Genomic DNA, 25,461 nt, shown 5'->3' on the forward strand with positions numbered 1-25,461 from the left:
ATAAATTTGAGACCCAGAAACAGAGGATTCACCCAGACAAACCCGGTACGGGCAGTATTAACATGGGTTATCATAGTTCCGGACCTACTCGTAGCCACCCAGTTCCACGACACGGAAAATGATGATAATAATAATAATAAAAAACCACCATAGTACCGGTAATTGAACATCATCCACCATTCTTCCGCCTCGATCAACCGCACTTCTTAAATAAATAAATAAATAATCACACACACACATGATACTTCGTACCGGTAATTTGGGAAAACTGGCCACAGTGAATAGCCTTTCAAGGAGCGAATTTTACTCGCAAGTGAGACTTTGTCGATAACACCCTTACCTCACCTGCTACTCGTATCATACCTACTTGTACTAGTACCTATATCGTGGGCTAGACAATCTAACTTTAACACGGGTAATTTACTTGTACTGTACTCCACCGCAATGTTGCAAAGAAGGCCTTCGGTGATCGAACTCGGGGAGTTAGAAGGGGGGGGATTGAATTGGGGATTCTGAAAATTGGGATAGAAGGGGGGGGGTTCTATAATATCTTAGTAAGCAAAACAGCAGGAAATATTCGTTGCTCAGAAGCAGTGAAAGAGGAGTAAATTATCCAAGAATCTACCAAAGAATATTTGTGGGATGTTTTAGGAATTTTCTGCTTCAAATGTCATAATTTTATTTGTTTCTTTACTTTCAACTTGCTTCAAATGTCATTGTTTATTGTTTTTGTTAGAAGGGGTTCTTTCTTATAATGCCCCAGTTCGAAAAAGCGTGTTCCAGCCCCTCGATCGTTTTTTGATCCACCCCCCCCCTTCATTGCAACATTGCTCCCACCTGCACGACAAAACCATGCGGAAAGAAACACAAAAAAAACAGTAATCACGTGCCCCCGTGAGCAACCGCGCAACTCACCAAAAACATACAATAAAAACATAGAACATGCAACCTACTATACGAAGAAATTATATATTATTTCCTGCAGCCCGATAACGAAGGAACGAACCCGGTAATTCTGAGATAGATAGGGGAAGAAAAAAAATTTAAAAAATCTCTAATTCAGTGGCCTCCCCCCCCCACGGCTCGGTAAGATACCGTACAGTTGCTTCTGGGCAGGGGTAAAAAAAAAAAAAAAAAAAAAAAAACTGGACATGATTACTCCATTTGGCTATTTCCGAGAGGTTTTTTTTCATTTTTAAACTCAATTCAGATCTTACGAGGCTTAATTAAGCAAAATGTCTAGCAAGTTAAGAATTGATAAAACCCTTTCTGGGGAGGGGTTTACGTGATTCCGCAGCCACTGATTCACTCTCATACACACCAAAATCCTCCCACCCCTGCTTGCTTGTCCCAATACTTTACCCCTTACCCCGAGTACGGTGCAGTGCTGTACGGTACTCGAGTACGAGTAGATACATGTGCGCAGGATCTCACTCGAGTATGGAAATCTCGGCCCCACTAGCCTCTAGAGGTATGGTCGCTAGTGATTGTCGTACAGAGCAAATCTCCGGGGCGAAGGAAAGAAAGAAAGAAGGGGGGAGGGATACCGGTAGAATGGAGGGAGGTGAAGTGGTCATTTCGTGTTACTGTTTTGTGATGGTGGTGGCAGAAATTGCCCTAGGGGGGGTGGGTACCAGTATTCTCGTTGGTGGTAGTTGTCAGGATGGTGACACAAGCATAGGTCTGCTCTGTTTGATGTTTTGGGTTACCCGGTGAGGCTTTTCTTAGGGCTTCGGTTTTATATGGTGTACTGTACGCTGCAGAAGGCATCCAATGATATTATCATTAGGTGGGGGGATTGACCCTTTTAGTTATAATCACGAGGAGACCTAGCTGGTGGCGGGTATTATATCCTTTTTTTTTTTTATTCGAGAAAAAAAAAAAGAAAAGTAAACACCAGGGGTAGCGTATTGCAAAAAATACCCCAAATATCGACAAAAAAAAAAGATCATACAACGAACCGGGAGGAAACCACAGATACACCACATTAAACCGACCCAAGTAATTAATAAAGTAAAGCATCACCAGTATTTCTCTTCAACTGTCTCAATGCGCATACAGGTAACGTACAACCTGAGACGCATCAATCCACCTATTCAGCCCAAAGAACCCGAACCTAACCGCACAACACGAACCCTCTCTATCGTCCAATGGTGAGATCAAGACATCGATAACAGGAATGCATCGACATTAGGGACAGTTTGTTTACAAAGCAAGGACGCCAGCGGCTATTCCGAAGATGGTGAGGAAAGAACCAACGACCTTGACCGAGGAGCCGGCATTGGGTGAGGAAGTAGAGCTAGAACCGGAGGAGGTGCCACTGGGGCCACCATCAGATGTAGGGTTCGCAGAATTTCCACTATTAGGTGAAGAACGAGCCTCACTTGTGGCAGCGCCACACCCGAGGAAAGTCAACCAGGTTAGTGACTGGATGAATGGCAACAGACAACTGAAAATCAGACTCACCCTGATCCAGACCCAGACCCAGACCCAGACCCAGACCCGCTGCCTCCAGTTGGGGCAGGAGTGGCAGTGGAAAGGTAGATTGTGTTGATGCAGCCAGTTACACACTTGGAGTATTGATCGTTGGCCGCTTCGCTTCCATCCTGTTGCATTGTGTAAGTATATGTATGGCCCAATAGAGTGAATGAGACAAAAACGTACTCCCTTGGGACACTTGTCAATACAAGTGTTGGTGGCATTGACAGCAGCCTCGTTGGGAGCAGCACTACCTGGAAAAAAGAAGAGATCGAGTCAGCAGGAGGTCATATGATGGACTACGCAAACATACCCAAACATTTAGCACGGCAAGTCACATCGTCCTCTTTGCACGCGCCGAGGCACGCGGCAATCTGAGGGGAAAAGCTGGTGGTCTGAGTGGGAGTGGGAGCAGATTGAGCAGTAGAATTGCGAGCTTGAGCAGCAACGAGAGCGGCGAAGCCAAGAGAGAGGATGATAGCAGAGAACTTCATTTTGATTGAGGTGTTTGTTGAAAGAAAAAACTGTTGTTTGGTAGATAGACTGAAGGAGTGTGGTGGTGGTGATTAGAAGATTAATGTGAAAATCAACAGAATTTGAATAATCACGAAGCGAGTGTGAGAAGTGACTGGAGTGTGGAGAAGAGAGGAGAAGGCGAGGAGGTCAAATGAACGGGTGGCAGGGGACTTAAGTACAAAAATGCAGCAGAGAATTTTTTTTTTTTTGGGGGGGGGAGGGTGTGGGCACGGTAGAGTACGAGTGCTCGAAGTAGGCGGGAGAATCTAGGGAAGTAGGGTATGATATCCAGGCGCTAGGGGTGATTGGAAGGAAAAGGTGTGTGGACAGTCGAACAAGGGCTTTTTTCCTCTCTTTTGATTTCTGGAGTGCCGGTACAGTACGGCAATAACAACATCGCTTGCGGTCTGATCGCTCATACTTGAGTATGTTATGAAATTTGGGGGGGTGTACTCGAGTACGGTACTCTACCATATCCCAGTGGCCCCCTCTGGTGTTGACAACTCTGAAGTGGAAAGGGGTTACCGGCAACCATTGACTTATGGCACAGCACACTACCCGAGTAGGTAATAAAGATCACTTGATACTTCACCAATCACGGACTGATGTGCGACTATGAATCGCAGGGCATCCCTGGAATTCCGCTATTTTCATGACTAAGGACGGCACCAAACTTGCCATTCTTGTAAACAACGGTGGTGATCCTCCAATCGTTGCACCGTGCTTGAGTGCTGGTCCAATCCCAGTAACTTCAACCCGATGCGGATGCTCCTTGGTTTTTTCTAATTTTCGAATTGCCACCACCACCGAAACGTTTTTCACTTTCTTACCGGTACTATGATAATATGATATTCTTTTTTTTCTTTTTCGCTTCTCCACACGGGTCTTTTGGGGATCTGGTCCCACCATAAGAGAAGGTGGGTGGCTGTGGAAGTTGGGAAAAAGCTCAGGGATGTGAAGGGTGGTTGGTCCGAAAATAATCATTTCTCAGGTCCTATGATGCTTTGCGACTAGGCGAGAGTTTTTGCTGCATATTCGGGGAGAATAAGGATATAAATATAGTAACAAAATTGTTGGAGGGGTGGCAACCACAAGAGGAAAAACACCAAACACCTCTTCAACTGCCCTATGATACTCCCTTAGCCCGCATACTCTGTAGTCTACGCTCAATGAGTGCGAATTACAGATGATCATGCCAGCAAATTGTCTGCGATTCACCTTTCCATCGCCGCAGGAGCTCGAACAGAAGATACTCGAGTACGAGTAAATGCGCCATGACGTTGGAGCCCACCCGCAAACTCAGCCCATAGCCGAGACAAAACAAAGGGAAGATGGTGATACTCGAGTACCGGTAGGGTACTGTACACAATTGCAACGTCCTAGCACTCTCATCCCCCATCCTCCATAGCCCCCACCTCGCAAGTTGTTTTTTCCTTCGGATATAGCTTTAGACTACGATGTCCAGCGAAATCGGTACCGGTTGGGCTGTTGGTGGTTGAGGTGCAGTGTAGTGCCGGTACTCGAGTACTTTGCTCATCCTGCACTCTACGGGTACTCGTACGGTAGTGGGTGGACGTAAGTTTTAAGTTATGACACGGAATAAATTGTACGAGTACGCCCGGTGAAGTGCAGCTTCAGTGGCGGTGTTGGCACGTTCCCCCAGACAATATGGCAGATGGCGTTCTCAGTCCACAGGCCTAAAATACGAGTACAGTACAACAACCCACTCTCATCAACGTTTTATCTCGAAACCTTGGGCACTGTCCGACTCTACGTCCTCGCAATTGATTTGTTGCCTTCATCCTTTGTCTGGTGCCCAGTGTCCTGGAGCACATGTTGTTTTGGACTACCGGGAGCGTGCGTACGAGCACAGTACAAGTATTAGTGTTGTCGCGTTTCAGTGCGTCGGCAACTCAGATAGCGTGCGGCAGCACGACATACGGTAGCTATATAGCCCGATTCTCGGTGTCCCGTGCTGTTCTCGTCTTCCTGATACCGGTACTGCAAGTAAGTTTGAGTTCGAGTATGGCACGATACTGCTGTATTGTGTTGTGGGGTCGTGAGTTACCGTACTGTGCTTGTGGTCCAAGGTGCTGTATCGGTACTAGTAGTCTACTTGTCTGTTCCACTGCGCGACAGCGGAGGTGGGGGATTGGCTTTGGTTGAATTTGGGACCCGTTTGTCATATACCCTTTGGGCTGTCGGATAATATTGAGGGGCGAGCGCGTTTTCCGAGCGCCAAGTTGGAGTGGGTCTGCCAGATTCGTACCTAAAAAGGGCGTTACACCAAAGTCCTCCAACTCGAGAGACTTGCATAAACGTTTTCCTACCCAAATGCTGAATGACTCTGTTGCGGGAGACATGATATCATATCTGGGATCAGAACTGCCCCAATTCCCCCTTGGTTCGGATTTGAGGCGCCCAGAAACCGGGGGACGGTAACTTATGCAATTGGTCAATCAGCCCAAAGGCCGCAGTGCTGGACATTAGGCATTATTCCTCAACATACTCGAGTAAAACAGAGAGAACTGACAAACCACTATGGTGCGATACTTACCATGAGGAATCGCTTCCTACTTGGATTTACTGGTGTTATGGTACGAGAAGGGAACCATCCGGCAGTAGTAACGAACATCGCCCGGAGTTGGCTGGCCGGGTAACCCTTAGTGCGCCGGGAATCCTCTCCGTGAACTTTGTTCCCGCCGTTTGGCAAGGTGCTGGGCAATACTCGGCGGTCTACTTGTACTCGAGTAGGTAGAGGTTTGGCTTATGGTCTGTCATCTAGGTCTTCTAAATTCCTAAGGGGAGTCCTCCAACGGAAATTCGATGGATACGATACCTTACTGTAATGCTCAGGCTTCCCGTACTCGGCTGCGATATCGGTGCCGTACCGTACCGGTATTCCCCATCGAACTTTATCGCTTGCGCATGCCATAGGAGTCAACCCCTCCGGTTTTGCTCACAGACTCTGCCACGGAAGTGCTCTGACTTCAAAATTGTGGGCCTGAGGCCGTTGCTGCCAAGGCCTACACCCTGCTTACTAACACGCGTGATTCATTGTCTGGGGGGCAAAACGCGTCTCCCCAACTTTTGCTTCCGCGTTGAAACTTTTGCTGCAATGTCGGACGATGAGTTTGGAAGCGAGGACTGGGGAGATGTCGATGAAGAGGCACTGATAGCAGCTGCAAATCAAGTGGAGAAAGAGCAAGCGATTACCTCGTCTAGTTCGTCTATTCCTGTTTCTCGTCCTCCTCCTCTAGCTTCACTACCGGTGGCTTCCCCGCAGCGGAAGCAGAGCAATCCGGCCGCAGGTGGCACCAGCGATGCTCCCTTGTTCCTCGACGGTGATTTTGACAACTCTGACGATGAATTCCGGGACCCGCCGAGGGTCATTAGAACAGCACCGGTGGCACGTACCTCGCTCGTTCGTTCTTCTAGCGGGGGCTTTCGACAGAGTACGCTGTTCGGAGGTATTGTCGAGGAGAATGGCAGTCAACCTTCGTCTACCCCGGTTCTGCGTAGTTGGCCTCTTGTGAGTACGCAGGAACCGCCAACACATCACAAGATTGACAGAGAAGCGGCAAAGACGTGGATTTACCCAGCAAACATTCCTCATCGAGATTACCAGTATTCCATTGTCTCCAGAGCGCTTTTCTCCAATGTGCTGGTGGCACTCCCAACGGGTTTGTCCCCTCATCTTGCTGCCTAAGGCTCTTTCTCCTGCTTTGGAGGAGGCTGACTGGTTGGTTTCCTCTAGGTCTTGGTAAAACATTGATTGCGGCAACGGTCATACTTAATTTTTTCCGCTGGGCGCCTGAGGGTCAGATTGCCTTTTTGGCGCCTACGAAGCCGCTAGTGGCGCAGCAGATTGATGCTTGTTTCAACATCGTTGGGATACCCAGGAGTGCAACTGCAGAGATGACTGGCAACGTCGGTGTTCAGCAGCGTCGGGACTATTGGGAAGAGAAGAGAGTCTTCTTTCTTACTCCACAGACGATGCAGAACGACATAGCAAGGGGGATTTGTGACGCAAAAAGAATCGTCTGTCTGGTAATTGACGAAGCCCACAGAGCTACTGGTAACTACGCATATGTTCAAGTAGTAAAGCTCTTGCGGAGGGTGAACAACAGCTTCCGCGTTTTAGCTCTAACAGCTACACCTGGTTCGACGATTGATAAGGTCCAGGCGGTCATCGACTCTTGCGGCATTGCAGGGACGGAGATCAGGAACTTGGAATCCCTTGATATTCGACCGTATGTTTACAAGAGGTTCCAACATCTCCAGGTCTTTGAACTCACCGATGAAATGGTTGAGCTGCGTGACTTGTACTGCAAGTGCCTGGAACCTCTACTCAAAAAGCTAAATGATGCTAGGGCATACAGGGTAACGGATATCAAAGCAATATCGATGTTTGGCGTTCAACAAGCTGGCCGGGAGTGGATGACGTCTAATGCGGGAAGAGATGCTAATCCAGCCTTAAAAGGAATGATGCTAAATGCCTTTTCTACGCTGTCATCTCTAGCACTTCCTTTGCATTTCTTGACGGAGCACGGAGTTCGGGTGTTTTTCAACAAACTGTCTGAGGTACAGGCAGAAGTTTTTTCCAACCCTAAAGGGGGTAAGACTAAAAAGGGCATAATAAATGACGAGAACTTCCGCAAGGTCATGGGGAAGTGCCAAGAGCTTGTTTCGAATAAGGAATACTCTGGGCATCCCAAGCTTGACTATCTGGCGTCCGTTGTGCTGAAGCATTTTTTCGATGCTGAGGATGCGGAGACCAAAAGGGAGACTAGAATCATGATCTTTACGAGTTATCGGAGCAGTGCCGAAGAGATCGTACGAGTTCTGAGCAAGCACCAACCTATTGTCAAGCCGCATATCTTTGTTGGGCAGGCAGATGGGAAGGGGGTCGAAGGGATGAAACAGAAGGACCAGATAGAGGTAGCTAATACTTTGACCTCGCGGAGGTTGATGGAACTGACTTTGGGGTTAGGTGATTAAAGACTTTCAAGTGGGAATTTACAATGTCATAGTAGCCACCAGTATTGGAGAAGAAGGCTTGGATATTGGGGAAGTTGATATGATCATTTGCTATGATCAACAAGGGTCCTCAATTCGACTGGTAAATTGGTGTCTTCTCTCGCATTTTTGATCGGTTACTAAGGATAAGCAAAGCTTCAACGGATGGGAAGAACAGGTCGTAAACGGGATGGTCACGTCCATATCCTCCTCACCCAGGGCAAGGAAGAAGATAATTTCAAAAGGGCAACGAGGGATCACGAATTCATTCAAGGCGAGATTGAGTCCGGAAAACGATTCAACTACCATCATGATTTATCACCACGTATTGTACCGAGGGATATTGAGTGTGTGGTTGATAGAAAGGTCATTGAGATACCTGCCGAGAATACCCAACCCGAGCCTCCAAAGCGGAAGTTAAAAGGGAAGGGGAAGCAGACTAAGGTTACAAAAAAGTTTCTCATGCCCGATGGGGTCAAAACCGGCTTCGTGAGGGCGTCTAGGATAGGAAAGGAGTCTGATCAGGAGGATGAGGAAGATGATACACCTGTTGAGAAGGAGTCTCCAGCGCCGGACATCCTTGATCCGGAAACCGGCCTATTGACCAGAAGCGAAGAGAAGAAGCTCCAAAGAACATACCAAACAGACTGGAGCGGCGTCGACGACGGAGTCCTGGTTGTCAACCCACCTCGAGCGGACGCATTCCCGGGGCGCCAGAGAACTCTCACGAAAACTCACCATGTCCAACACGGTCGCGCCACTATATCCACGGCGAGAGCTTTACAAAGGATGCACGATATGGACGAGGAAGTAATACAGAAATACAAATCCAACCTTGATATGGCCCTCGCAGCCCCGCCCCCAGAACCGGCGAGGAAGCACCTAACAAAAGCCTTTAAACCGGTGGTGCCAAGGAACAAGCCAGGTCTTTCTGAGCGCCCCGGCAACGCCCCGAAACCGAGGCAAACGTTTGTACCCAAGCGAAAACGAGGGAGCACCTCCCCGCCAGACGTGGAAATGGCCGACGCACCGCCAATGATCGATCTAGTTAGTTCTCGGGAGGACGACGACGACGTACGCATGGCCTCGGACGCGGACTCCATCTCTAGTGACACCGACAGCGACGTCGGAGTTCCCAAGAGGCGGAGAAAGTTCGCTACAGGCACTTCGGGGGATGAGGACGGCGAGGAGGAAGGCGAAGATTTTCTAGACGTTGGACAGATGCTGGAGAAGTGGGCTCCCAAGAAGACAATCATACCGGAGGACGATGACGGCGAGGAGGAAGGCGAAGGTTTTCTAGACGTTGGGCGGATGCTGGGGAAGTGGGCTCCCAAGAAGACAATCATGCTCCCGCCGAAGAAAACGGTCAACCGGCTGCCAAAGAACCTGAGAGGGAAACCTGTGCCCACACCTGTGCCCAAAGCCACCTTTAACCGCGCGAAGAGGGGGAAGAGGGCCGTTTGTAGTGACGATGAGTAGATTGCTTTCCTTTATGCTCGCTGGCACTTTCTTTGGTAATTGTATTATGGTCGAATAGTGGTGTTGTTCTAGGTTGGCAGGCGCATTTGCTGGGTATACTTTTTTTTCACTATTCTTCGTGCCCCCTTTTTCCTGGAAAGCTATATCTTGCATTCTTTTCGCATTTTGAAATACATCTGCTATTTAACCATTATCACATCTCATGCTCGTATAGTGCAATGTGATACAAGCGAACGCGCATACTGTGCAGCTCCACGGCGTGTTATGCGGGCCATGATACAAGTACCTGAGCAGGTGCAACTCCGTCCCTCCATGACCCTCCTTTCTCCCTCTCCCCAAACAACAAAGCCATGATAAAAACGACCCCACCACCCACCACCTCCTACGCCATCCCCCCGCCCCCATTCTTCACGGGAGCCCTCTACGATCGCATAGTCCTCTTCCTGAACAAGCACGGCATACCCTTCAGCCGGATCGAGTGCGTCGCACGGGGCACGTCACGCAAGGAGGCGCTAAAGGATGGCCCGGTCGTGGTGATTTCTGTCAAAGCCGGGGAGGAGGGACGAGTCGGGGCTTTGCTGGCGGGGTGCGCTGCGTGGGTTGGGGTCGGGATTGGCGGGGTTAGGGGGGAAGTTGTTGGTGTTGGCGATTGGGGTGAGGAGTAGTGAGTGAGTGAATGAGTGAGTGAGTGAGTGGAGGGGCGGTGTTTTGGAGTTTAGGTTGTTAATTCATGAATGCGGTATGATATACAGTATTTTGTCATACGGTGAGATTTGTTGGGCGGGGTTTGAGTTTTGGAGCTTGGAGGTATGATATTATATGCCGTAGGGCGTCAGCCACTTTGTCCCATGTCGGTCCGAGACGGCCACCCTTCCCGGCCAGAAAGTGAATGCTCGCCGTAAAGTTATCATAATCGGTATGATACGATTGGCCTTGCGTATGCTGCTGCGAAAGCCGGCAATCCAACGCCGGAATCTCGTCATCATGTACCGGTATGATAACTCCTCCTAATAGTAAATCCTTGTTGATGTTTTCTTTTCTTGCTTGGATTCGATACAAAATTATTATTTTCTTCTCTCTTTTTACCTTTCTATCCCTCCTAGCTAGGCAATTATATATATCACGACATTGTAAAAAGAAAAAAGAAAAAAGAAAAATAAGTGGACTTTAGGAATGCAGCACTCAGCCACCAATCGCAGTTTTGCCGTAATTTGCCAATCGCCCGTATGATGATATATTATGATATAACCCTGCTTATGATATTATGCTCCCGCGGGCTCGCTGGTCTTCCCCGCCGCCTCCGTCCTCGACCTACCCCGGCACTGGGAAAATCACCTCCTATCACTCGCTTGACATGCCAACTTCGTTGCAAAAAGAAAAGAAAAAAAGAATAGCATGGCATACACAACTTTAAACGATCCCCACCATGAAGTCGGCAGTAAATGGCAAATTTCAACATCGATACATTAGCGGTTTGACCGGCTGGAACGTTTGGATGGCTGGTTATCATACTTGCTGGGGTTGGGGGGGGGGGAGTATCACAGTAAGAGGTATGCTTGTTCTCCGGGCTTCCTTGAATCTATCATAACTAATAAACACCTCGCCCTTGGGTAGAACGCTATATATAAAGGGTATTGCGGTTGGTTATGTTGGATTCGTGGCGGTTTGAAGTGTGTGATATCGTGCTTTGGATTAACGCTGCAGTTGATGGGGGTTTAGGTGCAGTGGTGTGCTCGAGTATGGTCTGATAACAATCTGGGGGGGAGCCATCGGGAACTGGTATGATGCGTTCGAATGGGAGTTTTATCGTATCCTTGTTTTGTCTCGGGATGGCAATCATAGGCCATTCTCGCCTTGGGTGGCTGTGGCTAGTGGGGACTTATTGGATCCTCAGATCTCCCCCCGACCGGGGCGGAGCTCCCGGGTAAGGATAGTTGTATTCCGGGCGGGGAATAACTTGGGGAAGGCTGAGCTTGCTGGATCTCATTAACTGGTTGTCGTTATTTGGCTAACTTACTCTGTTAATCCATCCATGGTTTAGTAGAGTGGCTCCGCTGAGATCTCAGTCCCCTGGTACCAGTAGTCTAGGTCTTTTACGGCTCTAATTTTGACGCAAGCCTATAGTTCGCCCCAGCCACTTCTTATTTCAACGTGCCAGCGCCTCGCTCACATCTGCTGGTGATTAGACCTTTTTACAGTTTATAGGAAGGCTAAAGCTTCTTTCCTAGTTAATTTATTTGCCAACTGTCTACAGTGTTGGGAAGGAGAAGGAAAAAATTAGTATCGCAATGCTTGAGTCCGGGATGAGCCACAAATGCCATAAAGAAAATGACTGAGTAACTATGACACCCGTATGATAGTACACCCCTGGATCAGTATCATGTTCCATCAGAGGATAAGGATTTTCTCAGATTATATCGCCTGATAAAACTTTTGTTTCTTACAACACCTGACATCAACATCTGATATCAAAACAGGTTTTTGTCATGGATAATCAGATGATTTCATCATCTGAGACCAGATGACTTGAAATCATCTGAAATCACCTGATAGTAGTACCTGTTTTCAGACTTGACTTTATTCTGATTTTAAAAGTTACAGCCACAAAGTATAGTAATACAAGGTCGAGAGAAATTGTAAATTTATGTCAAAGCAGTAGGTATATAATTCAAGGAAATTGGATAGACATAAAAAAATAGCAATAAACCATTGTTAAAATAAGAGCCACATTGTTAAAGCTTGAATAAATTAATCAGAAATACATCTGAGTTATCATGAGTTCAAATCATCCCTTCAATATGCTCTCTCTCCACTTGATAAACACTATTGCCCTTTCTCATTCCACAATTCATTGTACAAAGATGCTGTGTATTGATTAATTGAAAATATTCATGCATTTCAATAACATGAAACTTTTCTTTGATGAGGTATAAACACTCAAGATCTCCAATTACAGTGCTTTTGTATCGCACTTTAAAACATTCCAAGAGTACTACTTCTAACTCTTCTACCTGAAAGATTGAACTGCCTTGAGCTAAAATCTTTAGGATCTTAGCTACCTGATATATTTTGTTCTTAAATAAGATAAATAAAGTGCCTGCTTTAAGAACAAATGCATGAATTCTTGCCCTCTCATATATTTTATGTTTACTTAATAAAATTCAGTTTGGTAAGTAACTTGATAACCAATCCTCAAGTACTCTCTGTTGATATACTGGAAGACTATCAGGGCAGTATAGTCCAATGAGGTGAGTATCTTGCACCAAAGAGTTACAATGAACTCCTAAAAGTTCCTTCATTGTTGAATTGGCACAGAGTATCTGTAGTGCTTCTCCTGCTACTTGTAAGTATGCAGATTGTATATCTACCCACATCCCACCTTGTGTAACAAATCATAATCCTTTGACACTAGCGTAATGATAAGCAAGATCCTTACTAGGTGCTTGTTGATTTCTATGTTCCAGACTTGAACAGATTTCTGCATTTATACTCTCCTCTGTTTCTACATGTAAGTTAGATAAAATGGCATATCTTTGAATCTAAAGCTTGGCATGACAGAGTAGGTGGTATTTTGGCTTTATTGGTAGATCAATTGGAGCCTTTAAAGCCTGATATCTTCTTGTACTTCCTTGATTAGGACCCATAACTATTTCTCTCCAGCTTGTGATAAGCTTAATCATCTGGTGAGCATTAAAATCCAAGTTTTTTGCCCAAGCTTCAAGGTCAAGGACAGAATCTTGATATAACAACTTGGTTATAGTAGCTATAAAAGTAACTAGTTTAAGAACAATTGATATTTCTTGATTATTACTAGGATTTTGAGAACGATCCAAGCCAGCATAGTTAATGTTTAAAGTCTCTGTTCCAAAGAAGTAGAACAAAATTAGTGGTAAAACCTGAATTAAGATTTTAAAATCTTTTCCAACAAAGGACCCACTCTAGTGTACTACTTGCCATCCTGTAAGTCGTTCATCAAAGCCTTCCCAATTAAGTGCATTGATAAATACTTTCAAATGTTCTCGTATTTTCTTAGCTGGTGACCAATTAAGTACTGCCAGGATTATATTCTTTAAAGGCTCCAAAAGCCATGTATGAGGGCATTTGTATAGCTGGTCTTGAAAGGGATAAAATCCAGTCAATAGATATAAGAGACTCAGACCATTACTGATCTTCAAGCCATTAATAGCAGGTGGTTTAATACTTGGATCTACAATTCATTCCATTAGAGTTGAAATTATTTGATGCAAGTTTCGAAAATCTTCAGGCTTTAAACCCTTTTGAGAATTTGCATCATTGTTAGTATTCATTATTTGACGTTTATCATATAAACAGACCTGACAGGGATAGTTACTTTTCTAAGAATGGTTTGCCAATTCTGAGGTTGCAGGATTATCACCTTTAACTATGAGAGCTGATCCAGTTAAAACAGTATACTAATTGTTGGAAGCATTATATCCTATGATTCCATTATGTAGTTGCTTCATATTATCAATGATTAAGAATAAAACCTTGATGCCAACAGAATCTTTGGCAACACTGACAAATCGGTATCTCTAATGGCTACGATTAAGCTAAATCAGGAGATTAGTAATTTAATATTATTAGTAGCGGCTATTTATAATTCTTACCTCCACTGGTAGTCTAGGAAATGATAATAAGGTACACTTGTGTGGGTTCTACCTTTTGCTTCTATTACCACTCAGACCATCTTACCATAGTAATATATTAACTACTCTAATTAGTAGTGAACTATCTACTTGATTATGAGTGGATTGAACTGGATTAACTAAGTATAGCCTGTTGAGATGCTAGAGTGATATCGGAAGATATGAATGATGAGATATATCTTCACTGGTATGATGCTGTAATTCCACTATTGTAATCATACCAGGCATAGGAGGATACTGATTTGTGGGATGATAACGTCCAAGTAGATTCTTAGCTGGAAGATTGTGTGAGTATTGACTCAATAAATGACTCTCATCATGCGATTCAAGAATGTGATCACTTAAAGACTTCAGTGGATAGTAGTGTAGAATCCGTATCACACTATCATCATGAACCTCATTGTGCTGTCCACAGAATATTCCCCAAACTTGTTCATTTTTCAACTTATTAAACAGAAGAATATTGCCGAACCAGAGTGTAGATTGTGGATTATGGGGTAATGTATAAACTGGTGATTGTAGCTCTGGTGTTAAACACTATTTATCTCCTGTCCATGGCTGCTGATAGACACGTCTTTTTAGATTGATCTGCTCTGTGTTCACAGCCTTATAAATCACTTTCCTGTGTTCTTGAAGGTTGCTAGCCAAGATTGGCTTTGCTAGTTCCATTCGTATTAAGTCGCAAATATCAAGATGATAATATGGCCTTTTCTCAGCATCCTCTGTTGTAGCTCAAATAATACTAGGTGATGGAATATGTGGTCTGAATCTGAGAATGAATAGGAGTGAAGGAATTGAAACACTTGAAAACTTTGACAAGATAAACCAAATTGCTTTCAGCTAGGCGTGGCTGAAAGGAATATGCTGAGAATGTACCAATATATAAAGTAATGCAAAAGATTCTGATGGGAATGGATACCACGAATTATCAGAGTATCTTGGTACTAGATCAATATATATTGTATTAAAATTAAACCAGTGACTTTTGGAAGCTGCAGGATCATTGAGTGATGAATTTGTATATGAGATATCCTCTGATAAGCTCTCAATTCCAAAATCTGTATCTGATAGGCATTCTTCATTGCCAGAAAGATCATTGAGGTCAAAGGACAAATTTGAGTTTTTTCCACTTACGAGTTCCTCAAGTAACTCCAAAGAAGTAGATACTGGCATGGTACTCTCATTTATATAATCAGTCTCAAAACCTATAAGCTCGTTAATCATCAAATCTAACCCTTGAATAGAAGTTTCTTCAAACATACTATAGTGTATTTGGTCAGCTATTGTCAGTGATTTTGCTGGTTCATTTAATCTCTCACTTGGCGTATTATTGATAGATGAAGTTTCAATAAAGGATCTAGACGCTTCTTTGTTTGAAAATTTGATCTGAAGAGCTTCATATATTTGATATCAACTCCCAGAATTATCAGCTTTAAGGAACTATTCAATCTTGTCCTCTAGATTGTGTTTGCTTTTTAAGGTGAGCCATTCCCGCCATCGATGAGCTGGTCCAAGATACTTTGTATCATATGCGGCCTGATAATACTTTTCTGTAGTACAGTGTCGAATGAAGTTATCTATCCGCAGAATTCGTCCATCATTGCACAATGGACATAGTAGCCTTGAACTCATTAGATGACTACTTTTGGATAAATCTCTAAGAAAGCCGTTCTGTTAGAAGTGGACTTGAATAGTTTTATCTTAATACTTCTTTGGAATCTCTAATTTCTTATTTCATGGCAGAATTCTTCGATAATTTTTTTTGCCCTCAAACAGGGTTAAGGTATGTTTCCGTTTATTCAATATTATCTTAGGTTACTTCCTAATAGGTAGTCACAATTTGTTCTACCCACAAGATTATCTTTTACTTCACATTTAATACCAAACTGACATCTTTGCCTGTTCCACGACTCTAATTACTCTATCTACCAAGTCTTCTCTTTCACAATTATTTACTCTTTCAACTATTACTTCACACTTTCTTCTAAATTCACTCAACTCTACAATGGATGATATCGATGAGCTTCTTAATATTCACTGACAACCCCAAGGATCTGAACAATCTAGATGAACTCCAGTAATTCAGACTTCATATCAGCATAGTATTTCTCACTAACATTCTTATCAGCAAACCACAGCAGCAAGTTTACATAGTCAATCTTTGTACCAGCCACCCTCTTCGTTTATACTTACGCCTCCTACTTTTTCCATCCATAATACTGTTGGCAATTCAACAATCCATGAGGTAAATATTTAATTTTTCATAATGAAATTTTCATTCTTCCACTTGGATGTGTGAACCAATTACTAATAATAAGGCTCCACAGAGAAAATAAAAATTACTAGCCTCCTAGACATTTGTCTCCAAGAGGACAGCAGACACTTTCTCGAAATTCTCAACCACTTTGCGAACTGCTGTCACGAATGTGACTTAGTAAGGAAAGGGTTTTCATGTGACACATGGTTATGAGTCACAGGTATGTTATTGTTTCACGCATATAACCTATTCGGGTTGTATGATTAGTTATGTGTGGGATTTGTGATGCTTTCGCACATGGCTCAAGTATGAGTCATGGGACATGCGCCTGACGAGTACGCCTTACGAGTATGCCTTACGGGTAAGCCTTGCGCATATGATCTATGTTTTGCACATGACCTCACTATAAGGTCATGGGTTTCGAGCATGTGATCACTTTGGTCACATGACTAGTTTGTTTTGATTTGGTTTTGCACATGTGACCACTTTAGGTCACATGATTAAAGGCGGGAAGAACACTATATAAGGAGGCCGATGCGGCCGAGGAAGATAGGTTCTTCACGCTTTGTTCTAAGTACTTTTCCTACATATTACATTAACGAATATAAAACACCTTTACGATCTTTATCCTTATTGCAACCTTATCATTACACCAAGAAGCACTCGTTACGAAGACGAGTTAGAGAAAGCTTACGATAGGTGTTTCCGATAGAAGACATAGGTCTTGTACTATCGGTAACATAGGCAGAGGCCTAGAGCTATCGTAAGACAAGGAAAGAAAGGGAAAGAGAAGGTAAGTATTGTTCCCCGTCGCCAAGAACTAACTATCTGAAAGGGGATCGTTACATTACAAAGCGTCATCTAGTACGATGCTAAACGATACAAGACGGCATCCTTCAACCCAGATCGGGAAGGAGATATTGACATCGACGATCAAAATCTTAATCTAGGAGGATTCAGTGACGCCCTAGATCACGTCTCAGCAGAACCATCGAGAGCAGCAAGCCCAGTAACCCCAGAGAAAGGATCACCAGTCGATAGCTCTCCTGCTGGAACGCCACGACCCGAGAGAATATCGGGATCCGCAGTACCTGGGCCACCTGCCCCAGCCGCTCCAGTACCAGGAACCAGCATACTTGGAATGACTGAAAATCAGTTTCAGGCATTTCTTAAAGCCACGCGAAATACAGGGCAAGGAAATGTCCAACGACCAAAAGCAAAGGAGCCCGACACATACGTAAGGAGCGTGAAGATAAGCTACGAATATTCTTAGCGCAACTGTCGAGGGATATTTTGCAGTTAAGGGATACGGAGATAACCATGATGAAATTAAAATTCCATATGTGGAATCTCTGCTCAGAGGACTAGCGGGACAATGGATCATGCCCTTCCAAGATGGAAGGAAACAGAGGGAATGGGTCACGTACAAAGAGTTCAAGGCGACACTCTTTGAACAATTTGGAGACCCCAACGCCAAAGAAACAGCAAGACGAAAGCTAGAAAAACTCCAGCAAGGAAAACAAACGTTCTCAGCATACTGGAACGAATGTCGACAGTTGGAATACGAGGCCGAGTTTGATGACGCGACTCTCTACATCATCCTCCTGAGAAACTGCAGCGAGAGACTCCGAGAGGCATGGGGAATCTCTGACCTGCGCTATACGACAGCCGAACGATTTGCAAGATGGGCAATCGACAAAGAAAGCAAATTAAACATGGTTTGGAGCAACTCGGAAAATACTATAGCACATAGGGTGGTCCAATCATCCAGGAATGTAGACGGGACCTTCAAACCGCAAGCACCTCGAGGAGAAAGTCGAGCATTACCACCAGGCGAACCAATGGAATTGGACAAGTCAAGAGCAGGGCCTGCTCTGAATCTGTCTAAGGAAGAATACGCCAGAAGAATGAATGGGAAACTATGCCTAAGGTGTGGAAAAGCAGGGCATCGGATACGAGAATGCAGAAGCTGACTGAACAACGGATACCAGGAAAACAGAGCTACTGGAAATAATCGTTTCCAAAATCAGAAAAGAAGCAACATCTGCGAAATGATGGCAGAGGATTCACCGGCGGAAAACGAAGAGGGTCCCCAGTAGACGGTGGTCTGGGAGACCCAAGATGTGGACCTGGAAAACCCATCAAATTAGTGAACTACTACACGGCACTACACACGCAAAGAGGAGAAGGAGATGGAGATCATGTGATGATCAAGACGAAGATATACAACAGAGAAAGAGAAGAAACAACAATATATGCGATGCTAGACTCGGGGGCCACTAAAGACTTCATCGACAAAGAAATATGCGACAAATACGGCCTCCACACCAAACAAGCGAAGAAAGCAAGACAAGTCTACCTAGCGGATGGAAAGCCAAGCTCTATGGGTCCTATAACCCATACGGCGACAGTACCTATGGACATTGACAGCCATAGGGAAACGGCAACCTTTCAAGTGGCAGATCTAAAGAACCATGAGATAGTCCTAGGGATGCCATGGTTATGGAAGCATAATCCAACGATCGATTGGAACGAGAACAAGATGACATTTTCAGGTGAACTATGTACGACACAATGTCTCAACCGTTCACCTGTAGTCGACTCCACACCAATACGAGAAGCGGAAGAAGAAACTTTGCATGCAAAGTTTGCCGAGATGCGGTAAGACAAAAGGGTCCGGATACAAAAACTAGACCAAGAGGCAAAAGTGCCTACCAAGGGTTCCAAAGGGGCAGCAGGACACGATCTATATGCCAACGAAGGAATCAAGATACCAGCTAACGGGCAGGCAACGATAGCAACGGGAATAGCCATTGGACTCCCAGAAGGTACCTATGGAGGAATAGCACCCTGCAGTGGTCTAGCAGTCAAACACCGACTCATGACTGTGGCAGGAGTGATCGACGTCGACTATACCAGTGAAATCAAAGTGGTCCTAGCCAACCTAGCTCAAGAGGACTACCAAGTCCAGAAAGGCGATCGAATCGCACAGTTGATAATCGAAAAAATCAACAAAGAGGATCTGCATGAAGTAGATCAACTGGAAGAAACCATGAGAGGAAACAAGGGATTTGGAAGTACGGATCAAAACCAGCTCGATACAACAAAAAGAATTGAGATCAAAGAGATCACAGCACAAGCCTTTGGACGATATTATTGAAGAGGAGATACAACAGGAATTCTCAAATGGACATACGAAGAAGAGAAAGCAGTTCTAGCAAAAATCAACATCAGCACAGAACTAGCAATCCAGGACAAGAAATACCAAAGCAAAAAGCGATGGAGAGAATTGGTTCCAAAAGAATATCACCAATTCACAAATCTATTCCAAGAAGAGGAAGCTACGGAGCTACCACCTCGAAGACCAGGAATCGACCACGAAATTGAGTTGGACAAAGACGAAAAAACGGGAAAAACAAAAGAAATTCCCTATAAGAAGTTATACCCCCTAGGGGAAGCAGAGCTCGAAGAACTTAGGAAGTATATCGAGCAAAACCTAAAGAGAGGATGGATCTGAGACTCTTTCGCGTCAGGAGGATCTCCAATACTATTCGTCAAAAAGAAAGACGGAAAAATGAGACTCTGTGTGGACTACAGGGCCCTCAATTCAGTTACCAAGAAAGACCGATATCCACTACCCTTGATTGGGGAAGCACTGGACAGACTATGATCAGCAAAATATTTCACCAAACTCGACATCAAAGATGCATACCACAATTGATATGCATCAAGGCAGGAGACGAATGGAAGACTACATTCGCCTCCAGATACGGAATGTTTGAATACTTGGTTATGCCTTTCGGGCTAACCAACGCACCGGCTTCATTCCAGAGATGGATCAACAGGGTACTTAATAAGTACCTCGACATATGTTGCATCGTATACTTGGATGATGTACTCATATATTCGGAAAACATACAACAACACCAAAAAGATATCAGCAACATCATGGCGGCAATACAAGGATCAGGAATGAAGATCAAACCAACAAAATGCAAATTCCACAAGGAAGAAACAGAATACCTTGGATTTATCATCAATCGAAGTGGGGTCAAGGTGGACCCAGTTAAAACAGCAGCCATTTGGGACTGGGCCAAACCAAACAACAAAACAGATGTTCAGTGCTTTATGGGATTCTGCAACTTTTATCGAAGGTTCATAGAGGGATTTAGCAGACTTGCAAAACCACTCTATAACCTTACGAAGAAAGACAAGAAATGGGAATGGGGAGAAAACGAACAAAAAGCATATGATGCAATACGAACGCATCTAACATCAGCACCCATACTGGTTCATTTCGACCCAAACCGAAAGACAATGATCGAAATGGATGCCTCAAAATATGTATGCTCAGGTATACTATCGCAACAGTGCGATGATGGAAAATGGAGGCCAGTGTCTTACCGATCCAAGACAATGACCCCTGTGGAGTGCAACTACGATGTTGCAAACAAAGAACTATTAGCGATAGTTCAAGCATTAAAAGAATGGAGGAGATACGTTTCAAACAACGACCATCCAGTCCGAGTTCTAACCGACCACAAGAACCTGGTCCCGTTCATGACCACGAAAGAATTGAACGACCGCCAGATAAGATGGATGGAGCACCTTAGCAAATACAACTTCAAAATCGAATACCGACTAGGAAAAGAGAGCGGAAAGCCAGATGCTCTCACAAGGATTGCAAGCGACAAACTACAAACGAAAGAAGATGAAAGGATCAAACAAAAAACACGGACCCTACTACCAAAAAGGTACTTCAAGGCCATGGAGGTTATCCAATTCACATCAAAGGAGGAAAGAGGAATTGAGGACGCAAACGAGAAAGACAAAACAATCCAGGCAATAAGAGAAGCTTTGGAAGAAGGAAAAAAGGAGATGAAAGGAATTGCACCAGGGTTATGCCAATAGAAAGACGGAAATATGTGGTACGATGGAAAACAATGGATCCCAGAAGAAGAGGAGATAAGGACAAACATCATACGATAACACCATGATATCTGAACGGCAGGACATGGAGAAACGGCTAAAACTACGGAATTCATCACGAGATCATTCTATTGGCCAGGACTGCGCAAAGATGTCAAACAATATGTCAAAAGCTGTGACATATGCCAAAGAACGAAAACGGCTAAACACGCACCATATGGATTACTAAAATCAAACGAAGTCCCCGAACAACTATGGGAAACAATTACTATGGATTTCATTACGGACCTACCAACATCGGAAAATTGAGATAGCATCTTGGTCGTGGTGGATCACCTGACCAAAATGAGTCATTTCATTCCGGTTAGAAAAGACATCAACATGAGGGATTTTATACAAACATTCTTCCGAGAGGTCTTTCGACTTCACGGCCTACCCAAAGTCAATATCATTACCAATAGAGGAATACTATTCACATCGGGACTATGGAAGAAAGTAACCGGAGAAATGGGAATACAAAACAGAATGAGCACAGCATTCCACCCACAAACAGATGGACAAATGGAATGGGTAAATGCGATACTCGAACAATATCTAAGGGCCTATGTCAACTATCAGCAAGATGATTGGTACAAGCTGTTATCGATGGCTGAATTCGCATACAACGATGGACAGCAAGAAACAATTGGCACAACACCCTTCTTCGCGAATTACGGACAACATCTACAAAGTCAGACCACATATCATACGATTAATGATATGATACCTGAGAAAGCGGATATGGGAAAACTACACAAAACCTTACAATACGAGATGGGTCAAGCCCAACAACGGCAAAAAGAACAATACAATAAGCACCGAAGACCGGATCCAAACATACAACCAGGAAACATGGTATGGCTAATACCACGCAATATCCATTGTTAGGAATACCGAGATCCGATACCTAGGAACTACCCTAGGTAGGGTAACCTCTCCCGAAATCGAAATCTCAGGTCTCCAACACCCCCCTCCGGCCCCCTTACGGGGCCCGCGTATCATCATACATACCGATCTAAGTTGCGTCCTGTGAGTATTATACCATAGAATCGAAGGTGTTAAAATAACACCATATACGTCGCCGCCGTCTGTCCGACTGGATCCTGTTCGCAGGATATATAAGAGGGGACCTTCGGCTAGGTCTGGGAAGTATAACGGAGTGAATCCGTCAACTACCCAGAAAGTTACTAGGCTTCAAGAACGAGATATCTTCGGCATGGGCCGTAAGTAACGGGACGTTTTCGCGCAAAAAAGATGATGATAAATAGTAAAGGATCTCAATGAAAGACCAATACATTCACATCTACCCTATGATAACCAGAAGAGTCTGGAACTCATGAGAATACTACCATCGAACCCAATGAAGTTCGAGGAGTGTTACAACTAGGTTCCGGTACATACTGCAACCGAAGGGGTGACTCCCAAACCGGTAACAGTAACCAGAATCCTATTACCCACGGCAACCAAGGGTTACTGACCGAGGGATTATCTACCAATCCTATGGAAAGGCTTCCTGCAGGCAAGCAGGAAGTCCTCCGGAAAAGACCTATCGGTTGGGTATGGAGTTATGAAGAGTTGAAGTTAGATGACCTAGAAAGTCGGTAATAACAACTATCTTCGCAGATGCAACCCGCAGACGAAACTGATCATTTCGTCGACAAGGGAGACGATTGGAGCCAACACAGTTCGACTTGAGAATTGGGCCATTTGTCTAAAAAGACTCTCACCATCGGATAATTACTATTGGAAACAGCATGACTTCCAAATAGTCATATTATAATTATCAAAGAGGGTGTGATGATTTTCAGGGTCTCCAGGTGTTCGCACCTTGGAGGAAAACCCGACGTTGCGAGTTATATTGGAAAAAGGTACATGGTTGTATGTTAGTTAGATGTAGTCCGCGAACACTCAGACGCGGAATATAAATATCGAAGTACCTCCCAAGCTCTAGACATCATCAAGCAACGGAGAAGAGACCTTAACAATATAATATTGTTCTTACGATTTTACTTTACTTTACCCTACTTTACTTCGCTCTTAGTAGTTATAAACGAAACGAGTGAAGTTCGAGCCTTCCTAGACAATCTCCGTCTATAAAAACAAACCTCGATCGGCCTAGACAACTCTGAAGTCTATCAGGTTGTCTCCGCCTAACATCCATACAACACGACCATCAAAGAAACTGGACTACAAGAAAATTGGACCCTTCAAAATATTGGAAAAAGTGGGCAGCCGAGCTTATAAACTCGACCTTCCCCCCTCAATGCGAATACACAATACATTCCACATCTCACTCCTCGAATTATACAACGTGTAACGTGTTCGCAAGGTGCTAATCACGTTATCGGTAATAGATACGATAGCTGACAGGTGGCCTGCTCTTCCAGAGAGGAGGCGAGAGCTGAGAACTAAAGGAGGCTTCGAGGGTGTACTGGGGAACAAAGAAGTAACCGTTCAACCAAGTATATTTGAAATACTGTCTGTCGAAGTCTGCATTTTCTATCGTAGAAACAGGCAGTCTTTAAATACACAAATCTGTTCATGCCTAGCATGAACGAAACTAATCAAAGGTATCAATCGATACACTTTGGTAAAACTCCTTAAGTATCAAAGCGATACTTAAAACAAAACATAAAGCAAAACCAAGTATCAAACGATACTTAAAACAAACCAAGTATCAAAGCGATACTTAAAACAAAACATAAAACAAAACCAAGTATCAAACGATACTTAAAACAAACTAAGTATCAAAGCGATACTTAAAACAAAACATAAAACAAAATCAAGTATCAAACGATACTTAAAACAAACCAAGTATCAAAGCGATACTTAAAACAAAACATAAAACAAAACCAATAACCAAGTACCCGTACCGGTTACATTCCCCAAAACAAAACAACTGCTTAAAACAAATAAAACCTAATAATCATCAAAAACATCCGCTAAAGAATCAAAGGCTTCAAACTCCGCCATCTCTTGTTCATCATAAGTGTCACACCAGGGACAGGTTGAAATCCTAAGAAAACACTTAGACTCGAAGAAATCTAAGTCGCAGTAGTCACGAATACCAGATTCGTGCTGTACATCAACCCAAGCATGACCGCAATCAGGACAGTAGTCAATCCAGAGAATTTCGAAATAGTCTTCAAGTTGGATAACATCGCGGTTCAACAACAGTCCAACAACCTGTTGTCGCTGCCTCACATTGAGCTCCACATAGTTTGACATCGTTATTGTAACCGGTACGGGTACTTGGTTATTGGTTTTGTTTTATGTTTTGTTTTAAGTATCACTTTGATACTTGGTTTGTTTTAAGTATCGTTTGATACTTGGTTTTGTTTTATGTTTTGTTTTAAGTATCGCTTTGATACTTGGTTTGTTTTAAGTATCGTTTGATACTTGGTTTTGTTTTATGTTTTGTTTTAAGTATCGCTTTGATACTTGGTTTGTTTTAAGTATAGTTTGATACTTGGTTTTGTTTTATGTTTTGTTTTAAGTATAGTTTGATACTTGGTTTTGTTTTATGTTTTGTTTTAAGTATCGCTTTGATACTTAAAGAGTTTTACCAAAGTGTATCGATTGATACCTTTGATTAGTTTTGTTCATGCTAGACATGAACAGATTTGTGTATTTAAAGACCGCCTGTTTCTACGATGGAGAAGGCAGACTTCGACAGACAGTATTTCAATATACTTGGTTGAACGGTTACTTCTTTGTTCCTCAGTACGCCCTCGAAGCCTCCTTTAGTTCTCAGCTCTCGCCTCCTCTCTGGAAGAGCAGGCCACCTGCCAACTATCGTATCTATTATCGATAACGTGATTAGCACCTTGCGAACACGTTACAGTTATGGTATTTGGATGGTGATTGGTGACTAGATAAAGTTGTCGAGGGCCTGCTCCATAGCTTGATTCTCCTCATCGCTGCTTTCGAACTCCGACTCAAAGTATGGTGCCCAAAATCCATCTCTAGCTTCAAGTTCTGTGTGCCATCGCTCAGTTTCTGGCATTGTAGGTGTCCTGCACATAGTGATATAATTGATTGTTGGGGGGAGGGATTCGTTTAGCATGTTGTCTTTCC

At 44.0% G+C, this 25,461-nt stretch overlaps 2 protein-coding genes; one reads left to right on the top strand and one right to left on the bottom strand.

The window, feature by feature from the left end:
* Positions 1-1,837: 1,837 nt before the first annotated feature.
* On the bottom strand, positions 1,838-3,434 carry GSTUM_00008827001 (uncharacterized protein). XM_002840296.2 has 4 exons: positions 2,792-3,434; positions 2,665-2,732; positions 2,467-2,606; positions 1,838-2,359 (listed from the first exon to the last, which is right to left on the bottom strand). Exons 1-4 carry the CDS (start codon positions 2,970-2,972, stop codon positions 2,206-2,208), a joined length of 543 nt encoding a protein of 180 aa, XP_002840342.1. The 5' UTR covers positions 2,973-3,434; the 3' UTR covers positions 1,838-2,205.
* Positions 3,435-6,112: 2,678 nt separating this feature from the next.
* GSTUM_00008828001 (uncharacterized protein) lies at positions 6,113-9,492 on the top strand (the record flags this gene model as incomplete). The annotated part of the gene is made up of 4 exons (XM_002840297.1): positions 6,113-6,677; positions 6,752-7,935; positions 7,988-8,116; positions 8,170-9,492. The coding sequence occupies 4 exons, from the start codon at positions 6,113-6,115 to the stop codon at positions 9,490-9,492; spliced, it is 3,201 nt and encodes a 1,066-aa protein (XP_002840343.1).
* Between the last annotated feature and the right edge of the window lie 15,969 nt (positions 9,493-25,461).

This window comes from Tuber melanosporum (genome assembly GCF_000151645.1).
Source record: "Tuber melanosporum whole genome shotgun sequence assembly, scaffold_5, strain Mel28".
In the NCBI taxonomy this organism is placed as follows: domain Eukaryota; kingdom Fungi; phylum Ascomycota; class Pezizomycetes; order Pezizales; family Tuberaceae; genus Tuber; species Tuber melanosporum.